This window comes from Enhydra lutris, unplaced genomic scaffold (genome assembly GCF_002288905.1).
Source record: "Enhydra lutris kenyoni isolate GAN:26980312 unplaced genomic scaffold, ASM228890v2 scaffoldscaffold94, whole genome shotgun sequence".
Lineage (NCBI taxonomy): Eukaryota > Metazoa > Chordata > Mammalia > Carnivora > Mustelidae > Enhydra > Enhydra lutris.
Window position 1 is genome coordinate 1,929,825 of NW_019154178.1, and position 13,809 is coordinate 1,943,633.

Sequence of the window (13,809 nt, forward strand, 5' to 3'; positions counted from 1 at the left end):
ATAGACCCGGGGCACCTGGGTGGCTCAGTGGGTTAAAGCCTCTGCCTTCGGCTCAGGTTATGATCCCAGGGTCCGGGGATCGAGCCCCGCATCGGACTCTCTGCTCAGCGGGGAGACTGCTTCCTCCTCTCTCTCTGCCTGCCTCTCTGCCTACTTGTGATTTCTGTCTGTCAAATAAATTAAAAAAAAAAAAAAAAAAAAAAAGATTCCAATAGACCCGAAACACAAGGTGACCCATTTACAACGCGATCCTCAAGCAAGGCCAGGTGACTTGGCTCCGCGAACGAGAAAGGACACGCACGCGCCGTAGAACTGAGGGCATGACGAGGCCGAGGAAGTCGTGGCTTCTGCCCGAATCTAAGATGGCCGCGAGCCCCGCCCATCACCTCCTCAGGTGGTGGCGGGGGAGAGGCTCAAAGCTCAGCACGCCATTGGTGGAGTTGCCCGCGGCGTATCCCCGCCCCCTCGCGAGGGGCGGGAGTGACAGTGTCCCAATTTCCGGTTCCGGCAGTACTGGGAGCCGGGTCGAGATGGAGGAAGATGCGAGTGGGGGCCGGCGGTCGCGGGGCATGGAGGCTCGAGTGGGCGCTGTGGCCTAAAGGGCCGGGTTCGGAGCTCGCCTCAGTCGCGGCAGAACCGCCCTGATCGGAGGAGGTGAGAAGCCGGCGGCGCGGAGCGCCTGACGGCGGAGGTCTCCGAGGACCCGGACCTGTCACGGCGGCGGCGAGTGCCTGCGGCTCCGCGGGAGCCGGCCTCGCAGCCCCGGGGCCGAGGGGCGGCTGCGGCCAGGCGTCTGCTCCTGTCGGAGGAGCGCGCGGCGGAGGGAGCGGGGCGGGGGCGTGGCTCGGCGGCCCAGAGCCCCGGGCCGAGGGCGGCCGTGCGGGGGGCCCGGGCAGGCGCTGCCGGGACGGCTGTCGTGCGGTGTCTGTGACGAGGATCGCGTGGGTGCCTGTGGACGACCCCGGGAGGGCGGGGGGGGACAGCTCGGGGAGGGGGGGGGGGTCGGCCTCGAGGGAGGGGTCGGAGGGGTCAGAGGCGTCGCGGTCTCCGAGCGTGGAGATGTGTCCGCGCCCGTGCGGGGAGAGGGAGTCTGGATGCAGACGCAGTGGGAGAGTGAGGGACAGAAGGGGGGCAGAGGCCTTGTTTCCGCTGAGAATCGGGGGGCCGAGCCCAGCGTGTGGGTCCAGAGCTGCGGGACGGGGTTTGCTTTGGTGCGGGTGGCCCCGGGAACAGCTCTGCCTGCGTCTGGTAACCAGTGCTGGGCCCAGTTCTGGCGACAAGTCAGATAGAGTCGTAATGGTCCTGGACTTTTTGAGCAGCTCTGTCATCGTTATTCCGATAGTGACAGTCGTCACTTAAAGCAGTGTTTTCCAAACCCTGGGGCACTGTAGTCACCCAGAGAGCTCGTTGACCTGTGGCTCTCACTGGGCGGGCTAGCCTGCAGCCTCAGGTCGTGTGTCTGCAAGCTCCCAGGTGCGTGCGCGGCTCTGCCCAGCCAGGGCTCAGGGCAGCGCTGTCCGGGAGAGCTCTGCAATGGCAGAGATGCTTCGCTGTTACAGAATGCTTTCCCACGGGCCGCCACATCGCTGTATGTGTGGCGGGCCTGGCTGCCCCGCTTCCCAGATGAGGAAACTGAGTTTCAATGAAGCGACACGGTTCCGATCGTACCAGTAAGTAATGGAAGTGGACCTCGGACCTCCTGAGTACGGGTGTTCTTCCCACTGCATGACCCCGGCCTTCCAGGTGGCCTGCCTTGTCCTGAACCAGAGTCTTACCTCAGAACCTAGAGAATGATCTGGAGTGATGCTTCTGGTTCAGGAAGAGTGCAAGTGGAAGGGAGAAGTGCAGAGACCACCAATCTGTCCCTTTCCCCTGCTGGGCTTGTTAGCGGAGGCCCTGCCTCTCACATCTCGGGGTGTCCTGGGTCATCTGTTGGGCTCCATAGGAAGCACTTCAGACTTTGCGCCTGGGCAGTTGTTGAAAGATGGGAGGAAACTCAGATTCGGAGCTGTGCACGCAAGTAAGGGTCGGCGGAAAGAGCAAGAAAGAACGGGGGCTGCTGAGCTGGGAGAAGGGAAGCCCAGAGGCAGTGTGCGTACGGGCACCTGCCAAGAGGATTTTCCATCGGGTAAAACTGGAGGGACTAGTTTTGGTATTTCAGCAGGAAGTTTGGAGGTTATGGAACAAAGAGCAGGTTGGGATCCCACTTTCGAGGGGCCCCCGCAGCTTTTGAAGGGTTAGAGGGGGTGTGTGCGTGGCCTTCTCTCCTTCAGCTGTACAAGCTTCTCCCTCTGAGGCATGACCCTTAGTGGCTTTGGTCACCATGGCAGCTGTAGAGGACACCTGCCTTGGCTTCGGAGAGTCCCGCCTTCCTTCTGGGAATTTACAATCAATCGGCCCAGGTAAGGATGGAGGAAAGCGGAGAAATGGGGTGCTGGGTCCCGCCGTCGGACTTGTTGTCAGGAGTTAGTGGTTCTTTATGATCGAGCCCGACAAGTTGAGAACGAGTCCACTGCTCTTCTTTTCTGTCCCGCTTAGCACAGTTGGCGCGAGCCCGGCAGGAGGCCGTCTTGCTTGAGCCTTGCCGTATTTGTCCGGTGACAGCAGCGTGCTGGCCAGCCGCTCAGCTCGGCCAGTCCCTCCACCAGCACGCTGGGAAAGCAGAGGCAGCTCTTGGTTTCTCTGGAGCAAAGCTGAGAGAAATCTCTGGTCATCTGCAGGCCCAGGAGCTTATGGTTAACCCTTTAACCCTTGAGTGACCAGCAGCCATGAAAGCATTAATGCTGCCTACCACGGGTGGGAGGGACCCGGCTTTAGACTGAGCAGTGTGACTTGTGTCCGAACGCCTCACTTCCGTGGGGTAGAAGGCATGGTCAGTAGAGGAGAAATCTTGGCTCATACCCTGCCTCCACCATGACCTTGGACCTGTTCCTTTTACCTTATCTGATGCCGAAGTGTCTGCCTGTGCACAGGTGAGGTTCTAAGGTCACATGAGGTGACAGGTATTCGGAAAATCCTTGAGTCTCTCTCTGCTCATCGCCCAGTGCTGTTGGAAACATGACCTTGGGACCCTGGATACCAGACACTCTGGGTCACTACCACCTTCTCTTGAAGGCCTCAGAGGAGAGGACTGTGGGGCTTGGTGGGTGTCCCCATCTGAGGCTGGGGAGGAAGGGCCACTTTTGCCCGCGGCAGGTGACATGGCAGCCTTCCTTTCGGTTATTTCCCACATCCTAGGTGCTCCTCCTGGGCCGAGCTGGTTGTTCTAAGCCATCGTTTGCTGCTCTCGTGGTCTGGTGCATTTCTGCTCTGGCCACACGGCTCTGCCCTGCAGGGTTCCTCCGCTGGCCTCACCTGGAAGCTGAGGTTTTCCCTCAGGGCACAGATGTTTGGCTTGCCCTGCAGGCAGCCTGGCCTTCTGTGACAGTGACACAGTCCAGCTGGGGGTGGGGGTGGGGGCTCACTGTGCTTCTCTGCTGACTTCCATGGCAAAGCGAGAAGGTCCTCAGGCTACTTGGGACCTTTGGTTGGGAGAGGTGGTCGTGGATGGATTCCGTTTAGACACTCGACATGAGGTTGGCCAAGGCACTGGCTTCGGGAACATTTCAGCTTCTAGAGTTGTCCCTTTAATGTGGCCACCTCCTTTCCAATCCTATCGGGATTTCTCCCAAAACCTGGGGAGCCCCTGACTTCTCGCGGCCAGTTCCACCTCCCCGCTTACACTCTGGCCGAAAATGTCCGGTGTCATGGGCAGGAACACGTTCCGTTGTCGCTCAGGGCATGTCCAGTAGATCATGACCTGTTGCTGGACAGTTCTTAAGTTGGAAGGTCCTGGTTTCATATGGTTATTGCATTAGTGCTGGTTTTGCTGGAGAACTTCGGTGGTGGCCAGGCCTGACATTAGAGCCACGGCAGCTTACTTTGGCCTGGTTTCTGTCTGAGTCTTAGATCCATTTCCCGGAGGGATTGCTGTTGTCTTTGAAAACAGACTGTGCGTGTCTGGAAGGCAGAGGCAGTATCTTCCTATCGCTTGGGTCTCCCCTCATTGTACAGCACAGAGGTTACGATTTCTGTGCGCAGGGGTGAGAAGGGCCAGGCCTGTCCTGTGCCCTGTGGTTCTCCAGACTTCAGGGAAACCTCTTTGCTCTCTGCTGCTGTTCTCTAGAGTGAGTTATCTAATAACCAAAGGGGACTCTGACCTTTGGCTTGTTGCTAACTTTCTATCCTTTGCTGGAGGGAGGGGAGGGGGGCAGACTTTCTTCTAATGCAGGCTGCAGGGAAGATAAGTGGAGTGTGAGTGAGTCCCGGCAGCTCTGCGGGCCCAGTCCGCTGTGGGTAAATGGTGACAAAAGAAGCACCTGCTGAGGGTTAGCGGTCAAGGCGGTGCCTCCTTGGGAGGCCCTGGGGGCAGCCAAAACGGAGCACTGGCTTCCCTTCGGCATTAGGAGCCTGCTAAGTGTCACTCAGTGACACCCTTCATCCCGCCTGGAGGCCTCGCCCCTGGCCAGGTGCTTTCTCCGGCGGCATCCTGAGCTCTGCCTGGGTGAACAGAGCGGGAGGCTCATGGGCTATGACTCAGGGCCCGGGCAGAGGCAGGGACTGGGATCGGTGGTCTGCTCAGCCGGGGCAGGGAGCCGAGCTGGGAGCGGAGCCGCGGGAGTTACTGAAGTGAGGGCGGCTTCTGGAGTTGGGGAAGGGCTGACTAAGGAGAGAGAAGGGGGCACGAAGGACGACTCGGGCAAGAGAGCCGGCCAAGCTGGACCGGGTGGGATCTAAACTCCAGGGAGGCGGGTACCCCGGAGATGAAGCCTGAGGACGGGGTTCGGAGCCTAGCCAGCAGGGCAGAGCACGAAGCCCTGGCCTCCTTGCCCACGTCCTCCCGCCCACTCGCACCCCCAGGTCTGTAGGCGCCATGGAGGACAAACGCAACATCCAGATCATAGAGTGGGAGCACCTGGACAAGAAGAAGTTTTACGTGTTTGGGGTGGCAATGACCATGATGATCCGCGTCAGCGTCTACCCGTTCACCCTCATCCGCACCCGGCTGCAGGTCCAGAAAGGCAAGAGCCTCTACCACGGGACCTTCGATGCCTTTGTCAAGATCCTGCGAGCCGATGGCGTGACTGGCCTCTACCGGGGCTTCCTGGTCAACACCTTCACGCTCATCTCCGGCCAGTGCTACGTCACCACGTACGAGCTCACCCGGAAGTTTGTCGCTGACTATAGCCAGAGCAACACGGTCAAGTCGCTGGTGGCTGGCGGCTCGGCCTCCCTTGTGGCCCAGAGCATCACGGTACCCATCGATGTGGTGTCCCAGCACCTGATGATGCAACGCAAGGGTGAGAGAATGGGCCGCTTCCAAGTGCGAGCGAGCCCCGAGGGACGAGGGGTGGTAGCCTTTGGCCAAACCAAGGACATCATCAAGCAGATCCTGCGGGCTGACGGGCTCCGAGGCTTCTACCGGGGGTACGTGGCGTCACTGCTCACCTACATCCCAAACAGTGCTGTCTGGTGGCCCTTCTATCACTTCTATGCAGGTAAGGGGGGGTGGGAGAGCAGGGGTTGGGCGGGTGGGGTGAGTGGGGGCGGGGCGGGCGGGGCGCTGTGCAAGCCAGAGAGGAGGACTTCAGGGAAGAACGGCGTGTTCGTCCAACAAACATTTGATCCCAAGAGGGCTCACGGATGAATGAGACACGGGTTCTTGCTTTCGGGGAGCTTCTGTCATCGTGGGGGGACTCAGACGAGTCAAGTAGATGACTCTAGAACATCAAGTATGTTGATTGCCTTAATCAGTGGGGGTTCGTGGACTTTAATTGGAAGGCGAGGAAGGACAAAATTCATGGGATATTTGGGATCTGAAGAGGAAATTTCAAATTTCAGATGACTTTTTGCATTGGATGCCTTTCCTCAGCCTTGTTAAATTCAGGGTGTCAAAGAGCCTGGAACCCCTCTGCTCCTAGAATGTATTTTTGTTCATAAGACATTTTACTTCTTCTTAAGTGTTTCCCAGAAATGGATTACTGGGTCCAAAGATAACATTTTTGAGGGCCTCAATAAGCATGTTGCCAGACTTCCTTCTGGAAGGCAGAGTGCATTGCCAAGAACAGGATCTGAGCGTGCCCGTGACCGTTGACACCCACGGCTTTGGGCCACCAGTGGACTCCCGTGAGGACGGTGTCTGCTTGCGGCCTCCGCAGTCCCTGCTGTGGGCTCCGAGCCTTGGCCATGGGCATTCTGCCCAGTCCATCCGGGACCTTTCTAACCAAACTTCATAATGCCTTCCTCACCTGTCATCATCCTCTCCCTCCAGGACTACACCTTTGTGATTCTCCTATTCTCCTGACTGTGCCTTCTTCTTTATTGCTAGCTCTGTTTCTCCCTCCTGTTTAGCACAGTCTTTCTTCTTGCATATTTGGTAAAATTCACCCAGACTCCACCCCTGACCTTTTGCCTCAGATCCTTTGGGAACAGATCCTGGTAATCTTAATGTTGAGAAAAACTCTAAGAGGGACGCGTGGGTGGCTCAGTCTGTTAAGTGTCTGCCTTCGGCTCAGGTCATGATCCCGGGGTCCTGGGATCGAGCCCCGCAACCAGCTCCCTGCTCAGTGGGAAGCCTGCTTCTCCCTCTCCCTCTGCCCCCCGGCCTGCTTGGGCACGTGCACTCTTTCTCGCCAAAAAAAAAAAAAAAAAAAAGAAGAAGAAGAAGAAAGAAAAAAAGAATCACTCTAGGAAATGTGAGCGTTTTCTCTGGCATCTGTCTTTGCCCTTCTCTCCTCATGTGATTTCATTTACAATTGACTTGTCCTTTTCTGCCATGTCAGAAAATCTGTGTCTGTCCCTAGACTAACTTTCCAGAGCTCTGGACAGGCACTGACTGTTGAGCCTCCCGACTTGGACGCATGCATTTACATCGGAAACACTATGCAGTAAACTCTTTTTCATCCCAAGCTGGTTGACTCACTTCCTTCTCTCAGTGGCCAGGTTATGCTCCATGTCACTGACACAGTCACTCCCTCGTCCCCACATCTGGTCCTGGTGACCCCGGAATGTCTTTTCCTACTCTCTGTCCGTTTCTCCTGCCTTCCCTGGAAACCAGGCGTCCGGGGCCACCCTGCCGGCTGCTGTGCTAGCCCTCTAGCTGGCCTCCCATCCCACCTACCACACCTGCCAAGGGAGTCACTCTGTAACCCCTGGACGTGGTGCTCAGCGGCTCCCCCTGCTGGCCGAGGACGGGTCCATCTCTTCAGCCTGGCTTCCGCCGCCCTTTACAGCGGGGTGTCCCCTGGTGTGGTGTGCGTGGTGTGCGTGGTGTGCGTGGTAGCCAGGCCAGATCATGCACAAATCTTCCCACCCCAGCTTTGTTCCTCTCGGCCGTCCGGGTGCACCGGCCCTGTGAAGCCATGACGTACGTGAGTGCTGCTCACTGCCGCCTCACATCTCTCCTTGGAGCCCTTCTTAACCCCGAAACCACCTGTCTGTCCTTGAGTCCCGGTGGCGTTCCTTGAAGCTTCCTTCTGCAGCTGCATAGCGTGCCTCGATGCCGTTTGTGTGCGCCTGCTCTGTTCCATGATGTGGAAAGGTTCCCTTTTTCCTAATGCATTTTTCAGTTGAGATACAATTAAGATACAGTTGATTGGGAAGTTTCTTGGAAGGGGGAGGAAACTGACATTTATTGACTGAACGCCACCTGCCAGACGGGCTCCTGGACACGTGTGCTTCGTAAATGCTTGTTGAATGAGTAGAGTGGTTCTTGTCATCCCCTTTGGCTTAAAATCTGCCAATGGTGCCTTATGAGCATTTAGGATAAGTGTAAACACAAGTTTACAAAGTGAACACGAGTGTGCCCGTGGCCAGTGCAGGTCCCCATGATCTGGCCGCTCTGCTGGGCCAGCCCCGCGGTGGCCTCCTTCCACTTGCTCCGCTCCGTCCTCACTGTCCTGCTCTCTGTTCCTGAAACACACCAAGCTCTGTTCTCACCTTTCCACATAACGTTCTCTCAGCCTGGAGCGCCCTGTCCCCCGTCGTCCTTCTGGTGCTCCAGGCCTCAGCCTACATGCCACCTTTGCACAGAAGACGTCTTCATCCAGTTGGAAAAAGGGCTCCTTCTTTTTTCAGCTTGTTTCCTTCACAGCATTTGTCATAATTGGCGATCACTTTGTCCTTGACTCACAACTCCTACAGCAGAATGTGAGTCCCATAAAGGCCCTTCCACGTTCCTTTCTCTGCTGTGTGTCCTGTGCTCAGAGCAGTGCCTGGCATCCGGTAGCGTGAAATAAACCGACATTTATATTACTGTCCAAAATCATGTGGCCAGGAGGGACTTAAACCAAGTGAGCTTGGGTTTACCATCTGCTCTGCAGATACTCGGTGCCCATGAGCGCTTGTTGAACGATAATGGAGAGCAGAGACCTGGAGCTCTTGCCCCCATCCTCTTGCTTTGTTTTCTCATCCTCTCCCGAAGTCCCAGGAACGTGGTCTGTGTGCATGACTACAGCTGGAACCCGGAGCCTGCTGTGGCTTGCAGGCCCAGGGGCCAGTGCAGACAGGCCCATGGAGGCTGGCAGCGCCGAGCCGGATGCCACCTCGCAGTGGCTGTGAGATGCTTCCTTCTCTGGAGAAACAGGACGCGGGTGTCTCGGTTTATGCTGGTCACTCTCTGGTTTATGCGGACCGGTGGCTAGCGACCTCGGGTGGCGGGGGAGGCAGCTCTGGCAGGCCATATGGAGTCCTCCCATGCTGCTGGATTTAGAGGCTCTCACGCCTACCCCCGATCTTTAGGTGGCCACAAATGACCAAAAGTAGGGATGAGAAGAAAACTCTCTAAGGTTCTATGGCAACTGAGCTGTAGAGAGAAGACGGAGACAGAACCTGCGATGGCAAGCCTGCCGTGCATCCACCTCCTGCGGAGCAGAAGCCAGAGCTTCCGCCTCACACTGGCCTTGCTGCCCTTGAAGACTTAGGCCCGCTCTTGCCTCAGGGCCTTTACACAGGATGTTACCTTGCCCGGAAAGTTCTTTGCACAGATCCATAGCGCTTGCCTTCAGGTCTTTGCTCAGACTCGAGCCTTCTTGGCGAGGGCTTCCATGCCACCGTGTTTACCACGGCAGCCCTGCGTTGCCAGCACTCCGCACTCCCGTCCCCTCTCCTGCTTTATCCTTGACAGGGGACACACGTGACCTTCTGACGTAGCTCTGTCTTTTGGTTTTTGGGATTGCCTGTGTCCCCCCCCTCCCCCCCCCCCCCCCCCGTAGAACAGAAACCTTTATGAGGTTGGGATTCGACCTTGTTTATTCACACCTCCATCCTCGGGGCCTGGGGCGGCTGGCCACGTGGCCACTCAGGGAGCCTTTGTTCAACAAGCGAGCTCTCATCTTTCATGGCTAGAGAGGGTAAAGCTAACGGTTCAGCCGCACTGAGCTTCCCCGTGACCAGGGAGTGGGTGAGTCTGGCCGTCTCCATCAGCAGTTTGAGAAATGAGCTTTGCTTTCTCGATACTGCCTGGAGAAAACATCTCACTCTAGATGTGACTTTCTCTCGTTATTGTTTTTATTTTTAAAAACATTCATATGGCGGGGGACCCCTGGGTGGCTCAGTCAGTTAAGCGTCTGCCTTCGGCTCAGGTCATGATCCCAGACTCCTAGTATCGAGCCCTGCATCGGACTCCCTCCTCAGTGGAGAGCCTACTTCTCCCTCTTCCTCTGCCACTCTGCCTACTTGTGCTCGCTCACTCTCTCTAATGAATAAATTAAAAATCTTAAAAAAAAATTCACATAGAGGGGCGCCTGGGTGGCTCAATGGCTAAAGCCTCTGCCTTCTGCTCAGGTCATGATCCCGGGGTCTTGGGATCGAGCCCTGCATCGGGCTCTCTTCTCAACAGGGAGCCTGCTTCTCCCTCTCTCTCTCTGCCTACTTGTAATCTCTGTCTGTCAAATAAATAAATAAATCTTTAAAATAAATTCACATAGGTATATACATAATGGAGTATTAGCCATTAAAAAAAATGAAAACTTACCGTCTGCCATGACATGGACGGAGTTAGATGGTATAATGCTAAGTGAGATAAGCCAGTCGGGGAAAAACAGGTATTATAGGATCTCACACAGATGTAGAATTTAAGAAACAAGACAAAGAGAAAAACAGACAAACCAAAAAAACAGGCTCTTTGCTCTAGAGAACACACTGCTGGTCACCAGAGGGGAGGTGGGGGGGCTGGGAAACAGGTGATGGGGGCTGAAGGGGGTTAGTGTCATGAGCACTGAGCAGTATATAGGATTGTTGAATCACCGTATCGCACACAGGAAACTAATGTAACGCCGTATGCTAAGAAACTGGAATTAAAAAGTACAGTACAAATATTCACGTGGCCCAGAATGCACAAGGTCGGGACAGGGATGCGGGGAAGAGACCCCGTGCCCTCGGCAGTCACCCTGCCCCTTCCTCGTGCGTGCATGGGAAGACGGGCCCCGTGCGTGTTCCTGGCCGTGAGTCGAGAGGAGTGGAGCACAGGCACCGGGTTTTCGCACCAGGGAGGATTTCTGTCCATCAGATGAAAGGAACTGGCGTGCAGAGAGGTTCTGAAACCCCTTCTCCAGAGAACTGTTCTGTTCAGGTTGGAGATGGACTCCGCATGGCTTCCGGAAGGGCCCTCAGAGCCATCAGTGTTGTTGGCTCCGATGGAAGCCAGGAAGAGAAGATGGGTGTTCTGGGGTCCAAGGAGGCTGAGGCTGGAGAGGGTTCGTCCTCGTTGGGCACAGAAGCAGCCTGAGGGTCGACCGCGTGGCGCCGCACCTCTTGAGGCCTTGTCTTTCCCCCGATTCCAGAACAGCTCTCGTACCTCTGTCCTAAGGAGTGCCCACACATCGTCTTCCAGGCTGTCTCGGGGCCCCTGGCTGCGGCCACTGCCTCTATCCTCACCAACCCCATGGACGTCATCCGCACCCGAGTGCAGGTAAGACCAGCCTCCACCCGGCTGAGAAGGGTGAGTGACCTGCGGGCTCCCCCGTGTCCCCTGACCTCTGAGCCATGGCCTTCTAGTCTAGCTGGCCTTGTCCTGTCAGCCGGGCCCCCTCCCGCAGCTGGCTCACTTCTGCAGAAACCAGCTGAGCACGTCGAAGCCCCTAGTGTTCCCCTCATGGTGTCTGTGGCCTCGCACGTCCTGCTTCTGGCCTCACGCACTTGTTCCAGTCCCAGCATGCCCTGCTCCTGTCGTGGCCGTGCCCGCTGGGCCCCTCCCTGCCTGGCCGCCTGTTAGCATAGCCAATAGGACAGCTTTTCCTTACATCGCAGGTTTGTGGCTATTAGACGTCTGTGCATTTCGGCGGGTAGGTCTGGCTTCTCTGCTGGGCTGGGCTCTCTGCAGACTGTTCCTGGGCAGGCCCCACCGACCGTGCCAGGTAGACTCAGCAGGGCGCTGACAGCGCCCTTGGTGGTGCTGTCCGGGGACGATCGTCCCTGTCCTCCCTCAGCTCAAAGATAGCTCCCCGGCACCTCGTCCAAGGAAGCAGAATCTGAATCTGGGTGTGTCACATACAGGTGGCAGGGGCTGCGGTGTGGAGCTTTAGGTAAGAACAATGGGGGATTGTGATGTCTGAGGTGGGTAGGGTAGGAGGACCACTGTCCAGGAGAGTGGGGTCACTGTGAGGGTGGGAAGGGGGGAAAAGAAACTCAACAGCTTGGAGGTGAAGCCAGCTTCCCTGATACCAGGATGCTGGGACGGAGGTGGCCGGTAAATCTAGGTTTACTTGTCCCTAGGAAAGAATGCCGCCCCCACACACTTTTTTTTAGATTTTATTTATTTATTTGATGGAGAGAGACACAGCGAGAGAGGGAACACAAGCAGGGGGAGTGGGAGAGGGAGAAGCAGGCTTCTCGCCGAGCAGAGAGCTCCATGCAGGGCTCGATCCCAGAATTCAGGGATCATGGCCCGAGCTGAAGGCAGATGCCCAACGACTGAGCCCCCCAGGCGTCCCCCCCACACACACTTTTGAAGGAATCAATTGACATCTGATTGGTTTGCAGATAACAAAGTGCACAGGTTCCCTCCTCTTCTGAGGCTTATTTTGAGTGTTCCGTGAGGAGACCAAGGGAAAGGACAGGTGTCTGCTTCTGAGGCATTGACGGGTGGGAGGGGACAAAGCGGGTGGGAGGGGACAAAGCGCACCGGGCCCTGCCTGGCTGTGGCTCTGTGGGAGGGCAGGGGGCAGAGGGGCAGAGGAGAGTGCTGCCCAGGAAGAGCGGAGTGTGTGGCCGGTGCTTCGGGAGGTGGGTGGGGAGGGGGTGACGCTTGGAGCCGATCGTCTTGTGAACATCGCCCTGTCTGGGGAGGCGGGACACGGAGAGCTGGTGTCCTGCGCGGGCTGAGGGTCTGAGTGGGACCAAGTATGCTTCGGTGGCAGGGTCTGGGGGCACAGGAAGGGGGCAGGACTGTCAAGAAGAACAGAAGAGATTCCAGCCTCAGCTGGACTCCAGTGTGGCAGGGAACAGGGGCCTTGGGGGTTGTGTGGGTGCCAGGGTGAGGGGAGGAGTCCAGCCTCGGGGACTGAGGGACTGAAGTGGTCGGAATGGAAAGGACAGAGTGGCAGGGCCGCGAGTACCCGGTCTCCCTGAGGCTGGGGGGACGCAGCCAGGCAGGGCCGCAGCGGAGGGGCCAGTCTGACGGCGGTAATAGCTCCCACTAACGGGGCGCCAGGGCCTGCCAGCGGGACCGCTCACACAACTGCGGTGGGGCGGGGGGTCCTCCGTCGCTGTTGCATGCACGAGGGCCCCGAGCGCAGAGTACGCTCCCCACGGGGCTGCGCTGTCGGTGACCAGTGACCGGGGAGCAGGATCTGACCCCGGCAGGCGGGCCGGCACCGGGGCCCACATGCAGCCCCGGGCCACCCTGCCGCTTCCAAGCACGGTCCCACCTGGGACCCCAAGGCACAAGGCTGTGCTGAGCGGCTCCGACCACAGCCCGCGGCCCTCCGCTGTGTGCTTCTTCAGGTGGAAGGCAAGAGCTCCATCATCCTGACCTTCAGACAGCTGATGGCAGAAGAGGGGCCCTGGGGCCTCATGAAGGGCCTCTCGGCCAGAATCATCTCAGCCACGCCCTCCACCATCGTCATCGTGGTGGGCTACGAGAGCCTCAAGAAGCTGAGCCTGCGGCCGGAGCTGGTCGACTCCCGACACTGGTAACCCGCGGCGGAAGCCAAGCCCACTGGTGGCCGCGCTGCTCTGGGGCAGGGGCCGTGTGGGGAGGGTGGCGCCGCCCCCCGATGGGCTCCCCGCCACCCCACATCCGCAGCCCTACCCCAGGGGGCCTGTCTGGGACAGGGCAGAGACGGAACGGCTCTTGCTGAAGAAGCTCCACACCGGGACCCCCTCGCCCATTACTTTTCATTATCTTGCCCGACTGGGCTCCCTGGCTCAGTCCCGGTCCTCAGCCCTGGCCTAAGGAAACCCACCGTCCAGTGCCACCGCCCCACGCCCTGCGGACCCTTCTTCTGGCTTCCCCCACCGTCTGTGTCCCTGAGACCCTGACAAGAGCTGTACGTAGAGCTTGCTTCCCGTCACTGGTCTTCTCCTGGGCCCCCAGCCCCGCTCCCATCAGCTGCCACCAGCCCTCTCCCGCCGCCTTCCCCGGGCCCGCTCGTGTTTATCTGGGACTGAGCTGCCCACCGGACTGCTCTGCTTCTCCCTGCCGACGGGGCGCTGGGGGCGCGAGGCCAGGCACTTCCGCGCGGGGAGTAGGAACAGCGAGAACCTCTGGTGTTCCAGAGCACTTGTCCTCTCTTTGGAGAGGTATTAGGTTGGGGACAAATGTTGATCCTT

General features: G+C 58.0%; 1 protein-coding gene across 2 annotated transcripts; it reads left to right on the top strand.

Moving 5' to 3' along the window:
* The first annotated feature begins 519 nt into the window (after window positions 1-519).
* On the top strand, window positions 520-13,809 carry LOC111139013 (solute carrier family 25 member 44). 2 transcript variants are annotated; one of them, XM_022491096.1, is made up of 4 exons: window positions 520-654; window positions 4,900-5,537; window positions 10,821-10,948; window positions 12,982-13,809. In XM_022491096.1, the coding sequence occupies exons 2-4, from the start codon at window positions 4,913-4,915 to the stop codon at window positions 13,171-13,173; spliced, it is 945 nt and encodes a 314-aa protein (XP_022346804.1). In that variant the 5' UTR covers window positions 520-654; window positions 4,900-4,912; the 3' UTR covers window positions 13,174-13,809. The 2 variants fall into 2 exon arrangements, with proteins under 2 accessions (XP_022346804.1, XP_022346803.1); XM_022491095.1 differs by lacking the exon at window positions 520-654 and adding an exon at window positions 1,016-2,402.

Coding starts and splice junctions, on each gene's coding strand:
- LOC111139013 (XM_022491095.1), top strand. CDS start 2,299: ATGACCCTTAGTGGCTTTGGTCACCATGGCAGCTGTAGAGGACACCTG. Junction 5,538..10,820: donor CTTCTATCACTTCTATGCAG/GTAAGGGGGGGT, acceptor CCCCGATTCCAG/AACAGCTCTCGTACCTCTGT. Junction 10,949..12,981: donor TCATCCGCACCCGAGTGCAG/GTAAGACCAGCC, acceptor GTGCTTCTTCAG/GTGGAAGGCAAGAGCTCCAT.